The 6,053-nt window shown below is 54.4% G+C and overlaps 1 protein-coding gene across 1 annotated transcript in view; it reads left to right on the plus strand.

Annotated features, from left to right (window-relative positions):
* The window catches only part of St6galnac1 (ST6 (alpha-N-acetyl-neuraminyl-2,3-beta-galactosyl-1,3)-N-acetylgalactosaminide alpha-2,6-sialyltransferase 1), an 18,662-nt gene that overhangs the window by 10,811 nt on the left and 1,798 nt on the right, over nt 1-6,053 (plus strand). Inside the window, exons 2-5 of the mRNA XM_013036392.1 lie at nt 2,819-3,098; nt 3,189-3,317; nt 5,008-5,176; nt 5,272-5,443. Of these exons, the coding sequence (XP_012891846.1) occupies nt 2,819-3,098; nt 3,189-3,317; nt 5,008-5,176; nt 5,272-5,443 (750 nt within the window). The remainder of the gene's footprint in view (nt 1-2,818; nt 3,099-3,188; nt 3,318-5,007; nt 5,177-5,271; nt 5,444-6,053) is intronic.

Consider the following 6,053-nt stretch of genomic DNA (forward strand, 5'->3'; position numbering starts at 1 on the left):
TTCTTCCAGTGTGGGCAGACAAACTCATCAGACTCTGATCTCCAATTAACCAATGAGCAAAAAGCCAGAAGTGGGGATGTGGCTCAACTGGTAGACCACTAGCCTTGAACCACAGGGAAGCTCAGGGACAGTGCTCAGGTCCTGAATTCAAGCCCCAGGACTGGCAAAAAAAAAAACAAAAAAAAAAAACAAACGGAAATGACTGCCTAAACACTTCAATCCCCAGAAATTATTGGTGTAGCTAATTATAGCGCATTCAGTGAAATAAAACTTCATGACACAAGTTTGTCGCTGTGACTTCCTGTAAAACTGAAGTCATCGAACGATTGGCGATTTTGCAGACAGAGCAGTCCTCTGGGGAGTCCTTGGACCTCTCTGGCCTCCAGACAGGACTCCAAGGTATGGGCGGAGGGGTTGGCTCAACTCCCAGGGCCCTGGGGACCCCCAGGCCGTGATCAGCTGTGCACGCGTCTGGTTTGAGATAGGAGATTCTCATGTAAGAGACCACCCTTGCTCCCCCGCTAACCTCCTCTTTCCCACATCAAGGTGTCCAAGGAAACCGTTCCTAGGGTGTTGAGGGTGGGGCAGAGCCAGCAGGGCTTCGCTCAGTTACCACAGTGTTTGCAGTGCCCTTGGCAGCCCAGATTTTGTTTAGCAGCGTGGCCCACGTGGGCTCAGGCTCCTGCTGAGCTGTCGGTGCTGTGAGGTGCAGAACAAATCTCATCCCTGGCTTCATGACACTCAGATCTCCCTAGAAAATGGATATGAAGAGCCCATCAAGACTATATTCTTCTTTTATTTTTCTGTCAGTCATGAGCCTGAACTCTGGGCCTGGGCACTGTCCTTCAGCTCTTCAGCTCAAGGCTAGCGCTCTACCACTTGAGCCACAGCGCCACTTCTGGCTTTTTCTGCTTATGTAGTGCTGAGGAATCGAACCCAGGGCCTCATGCATGCAAGGCAAGTACTCTACCACTGAGCCACCTTCCCAGCCCCAAGATTATATTCTTAAACCAGGCACTGGTGGCTGACACCTGTAATCCTAGCTACTCAGGAGGTTGAGATCTGAGGATCATGGTTCAAAGCCAGCCTGGGAAGGAAAGTCCATGAGACTTTTATCTCCAATAAACCATTAGAAAACCAGAAGTGGGCTGTGGCTCAAAGTGGTGGAGCGCTCATCTTGAGCTAAAAAGCTGAAGGACAGCGCCCAGGCCCAGAGTTCAAGCCCCACGACCGACAACAACCACAACAAAAGGTTCTTTTCTTTTCTTTTTGTTGCCGGTCGTGGGACCTGAACTCTGGGCCTGGGCGCTGTCCCTCAGCTCTTCAGCTCAAGGCTAGCGCTCTACCACTTGAGCCACAGCGCCACTTCTGGCTTTTTTCTGCTTATGTGGTGCTGAGGAATCGAACCCAGGGCCTCATGCATGCAAGGCAAGCACTCTACTACTGAGCCACCTTCCCAGCCTCAAAAGATTATTTTCTTAGGCAGGGCGCTGGTGCCTCAAATCTGTAATCCTAGCTACTCAGGAGGCTGAGATGAGAGGACTGTAGTTTGAAGCCAGCCAGGGAAGGAATGTCTGTGAGACTCATCTCCAATGAACCACCAAAAAGCCAGTAGTGGAGCTGTGGCTCAAGTGGTAGAGTACTTACTTCAAGTTCAAACCAGGACTGTCACACCCACATATACAAAAAAAAAATTATATTCTTGAGCTGGACACATAGTTGGTGTGGTAACCACCTAGCACCTCAAGGTCCTGGGGTTGATCCCTAGAACAACAATAGCAACAACAAGAACAGACTACATTCTTCCAGTGTGGGCAGACAAACTCATCAGACTCTGATCTCCAATTAACCAATGAGCAAAAAGCCAGAAGTGGGGATGTGGCTCAACTGGTAGAGCACCAGCCTTGAGTGAAAGAGCTCAGAGCAAGAACACAAGGCCCTGAGTTCAAGTCCCAGTACTGGCACTAAAAAAAAAAAAAAAAAGTTAAGCCAGGCATAGTGGTTTGGGTCTGCAATCATAGTTAATTGGGAGACAGATTAGGAGGATCATGGTTCCAGGCTAGCCCAAGCGAAAAAGCTCTCGAGACTCCACAGAAAAAGCTGGGCGTCTTCCGGATGACATGCACCTATCATCTTAGCTCCTGTGGGACGTGTAAATAGGAGGACTGGGGTCTAAGCTAGCCTGGGCAAAAGGCAAGACCTCGAGCAAAAAGGAGCTAGAGGTGTGACTTAAGTGGTAGAGCACCTGGCTCACAAGCACAAAGCCCTGAGTTCATATCCCAGAATCGGAGAGGAAAAAAAAAAGTTAATGTGACACAGAGGCACAGGTGTTAGGTGACAGTCCTGAAGTTCTCTGCAGCCCAATAGTAGCACGGGGTCTGCAGGCCCAAGGAGCAGGGGCCAGCGTTGGGGAAGGATGCAACCCTGGTCTTGGCATCCAATGCCAATACTGGTCAGAGGTGAGTCTCCAGACCCACTGCCAAAGGACAGCAGTGCCGTTTCCCTCCATCTCCACCAGCCGGAAGTCTGCTAGAGACACAGGAAGAAAACCTGGTCATGCTTCTGTGTGTGTGTGTGTGTGTGTGCGTGCGGGCTTGAACTCAGGGCCTGGGCACTGTCCCTCAGCACTCTACCACTTGAGCCACAGCTCCACTTCTGGCCTTATGGTGAGTAACTGGAGAAAAAAGTTTCACAGACTTTCCCCTCTAGGCTGACTTCAAACTGTGATGCTCAGATCTCAGCCTCCAGAGTAGCTGGGATGACAGGTGTGAGCCTCCAGCGCCAGCTCTGACCTGTGTCTCTGTCCCTCCTTCACCAGAAGGTACCAATATGTAGAGAAGATTGAAGAAAGGCTTCAGAAGTGGTTACGGAAGGCCGTGTTCCAGGCGTCCACCCAGGGATGGCGGACAAACCAGGCCGAGGTGGAACAAGAGACCACTGCCCTGGACACCCAGCCCGGGCCCACAGGCCACAGCGCTGGGGCGAGCAGGAGCGCAGGGAGCAGCCCAGCACCCAGGCAGGAGCAGGACACCATGCCCAGAGCCACGGAACACACGCAGGCACCAAAAGGTCAGGACAAGGAGACTCGCGGAAGAAGGGTGAGCCAGCAGGACAAGGCAGAGCCGCCAGCCCTCACAGGGAACATCACAGCAGCAACACCGAGGGAGGAGGCTGGGATCCCAGCCACCCCGCCCCCGCCCCCACCCCGAAATGCCACCACCCCGAGACGCCAGATGCTGAAGGCCGCCAACTTCAAGTCTGAGCCTCGGTGGGATTTTGAGGAGGAGTACAGGTTGGACGTGGGGGGCCTGCAGACGGTGAGTTTGTGCCCCGCCTGCAGCTGCCCTTCCAAAGGCAGCCGCCTAGCAACGCCAGGCCAGAGAGGGAGGAGGAGGGTCAGCCTAGAACCCTGAGCTGCACCGCACAGCGTGTGAATGGAAGGCACTAGCATTTCCCATAGCCCTTGAAAGGGTGACACTGTGGCCAGTGTGTGTGTGTGTGTGTGTGTGTGTGTGTGTGTGTTGCCATACCTCCACTTACAGATTTTTGGAGAGAAGAGTCTCCCAGATTCGTCTGCCCACGCTGGCTTTGCACAGTGGTTCTCAGATCTCAGGCCTCTGATAGCTAGGATTACAGATCTGAGCCCCCGGTGCCCAGCTCTACTCTGTGTCTTGACAACACACATCTTTATCCTTTGGCGGGAGAGAGCCAGGGACCCACAAAGACCCAGGAAGTACTCCACGTTCTGGAAAGCCTACTCTCAACCCTGCACTCTCCTTCCTGCCCCAAGGAAACTGCCCCGCCCTCTTGCCACCTTGCCCAGAGAGGGGCAAGATGCATCCGCACACACAGACTTGGCACTCGCACCCACTCCCAGGGGTGCCCCTCCCTGGAGGACGGAGTGCATCACACTGCCCACGGCCACCGTGGTCCCGAGGGAGGGGCAAGTCCCAGAGCTCCGGATAATGGGGTAGAACAGGAAGCAGAGAACTGAGCACTATGGCTTAACCTGTAATCCTAGCTACTCGGGAGGCTGAGATCTGAGGATCCAGGTTGGAGACCAGTCTGGGCAGGAAAATCCGCGAGACTCTTATCTCCAATTAACCAAAAACCCCAAAGTGGATCTGTGGTTCAAGTGGTAGAGAACTAGCCTCGAGCGAAAAAGCTCAGGAATAGCGCCCAGGCCTTGAGTTCAAGCCCCAGGACTGGCACAAAAGAAAAAAGAAAAGAAAGGAAGAGAGGAAGAGAAAGAAAAGAAAGAGAGGAAGCAAGGAAGAAAGGAGGGAGGGAGGAAGAAAGAGAAAGAGCAGAAGGAAGAAAGAAAAAAGGGAAAGGAAGAAAAGAAAGGGAAAGAAAGGAAGGAAAGACAAAGAAAGAAGAAAGAGATGAAGAAGGTAGGAGAAAGGATGAATGAAAGAGGGACAGGAATGAAAGAGAAAAAAGGAGAGAGGAAGAGAGGAAGAAGAAAGAAAAGGAAGGAAGAGGAAAGGGAAGGAAGGAGAAAAAGGAAGAGAGAAAGGAAGGGAGGGAGAGAGAGGAAGGAAGGAGAAAAAAGAAAAATGGAAGGAAGGGAGGGAGGGAGGGGAGGGAGGAAGGGAGGGAGGGTAGGAAGGGAAGGAGGGGGAAAGGAAGGAAGAGAGAAAAGAAGGAAAGGAAAAGAAAAAGGAAAGGAAGGAAGGAAAGAAGGAGAAACAAATGGAAAGGAAGAAAGGAAAGAACAAGGAGGAAGGAAGGAAAGAAGGAGGGAGGGAAGGAGGAAGGAAGGGAGGAAGGGAGGGATGGATGGAGAGAGGGACAGAGGGAGGGAGGGACAGAGGGGGGAGGGAGGAGGGAAGAGAGGGGAGGGAGGAAGGAGAGAAGGAAGGAAGGAAGGAAGGAAGCAGGGAGGCAGGGAGGGGGGGAGGCTGGGTTAGAACCTTCCAACCTGCAGGGCCCACGGGACTCCGGCACAGAGTCCTCCCTGGGCCTCTCCCTGCCTGACCCCTCCTCTGTCTTGCTGCCCTTCAGAAGTGCCCTGACTCTTTGAAGGTCAAAGCCTCCAAGTCTGGGTGGCTGGGGAAGCTCTTCCTGCCCAGCCCCCTTCTCTTCCTGGACTCCACCTGCTTCAGCCCGAGCGAGTGGGATCGGCTGGAGCACTTTGCGCCCCCCTTCGGCTTCATGGAGCTCAATCACTCGTGTGAGTGGAGGGGAGGGGGGAGCCCCCACCCCGGGGGATGTGCAGGGCCGGCCTCCTGTCCCTTTCAGGGCTCTGAATGGCCCCCCTTTCCCCAGTGGTGCGCAAGGTGGTCACACGCTTTCCCCCAGTGCCCCAGCAGCAGCTGCTCCTGGCCGGCCTCCCTCCAGGCGGCCCCCGGTGCATCTCCTGCGCCGTGGTGGGCAACGGGGGCATCCTGAACAACTCCCGCAGGGGCGCGGAGATAGACGGCCATGACTACGTGTTCCGGTAAGTTGGGCCGGTGGCTGCCGGCTGCCCGGGGGCACCGTCTGCTCCTGCACCTGCCGGAGATGCTAACATTGAGCTCCCGTCTCCACACTTTTTTCCTATCATCGCCCTAATAATACTTTCCCTTTTGGGGAGACGGGCAGGGGCAGTTCTAGGCGCAGGAGCCCCGACCTCAGTGTTAACACTATGCTCACCTTTGGTCCTCAGCTCCACCCACACCTGGGCCCCCTCCCATTCCTGGCGTTCCACCTGCAGCTGGCCCCTCCCTCTCTCCGCCCAGACCCACCTGGGCTCCCATCCACCTCACTTCTGACCCTCAGACCCTCCAGCTAGCTGGATGGGGACGGAGGCCATGAGCTCCCTCTTGGGGGAAATATGGCTCCTCTAATAAACCTTATAATAATCTTTCTCCTGTGCCTGCCTGCCTCGGCATGGCCCCCTGGGATGGATGTGTGGGACCCTCCTTCACTGGTGGCCCATACGGGATCGAACCCGCGACCCCGGTGTTATCACCTCCTTCACGCAGGTCCCAGGCGCTGTCTCTGAGCTTTTTTTTTGCTCCAGGCTGGTCTTCAACCATTTGAGCTGCAGCTCCACTTCTCTTTTTTTT

Source organism: Dipodomys ordii, unplaced genomic scaffold, assembly GCF_000151885.1.
Source record: "Dipodomys ordii isolate 6190 unplaced genomic scaffold, Dord_2.0 Scaffold7, whole genome shotgun sequence".
Classification (NCBI taxonomy): Eukaryota; Metazoa; Chordata; class Mammalia; order Rodentia; family Heteromyidae; genus Dipodomys; species Dipodomys ordii.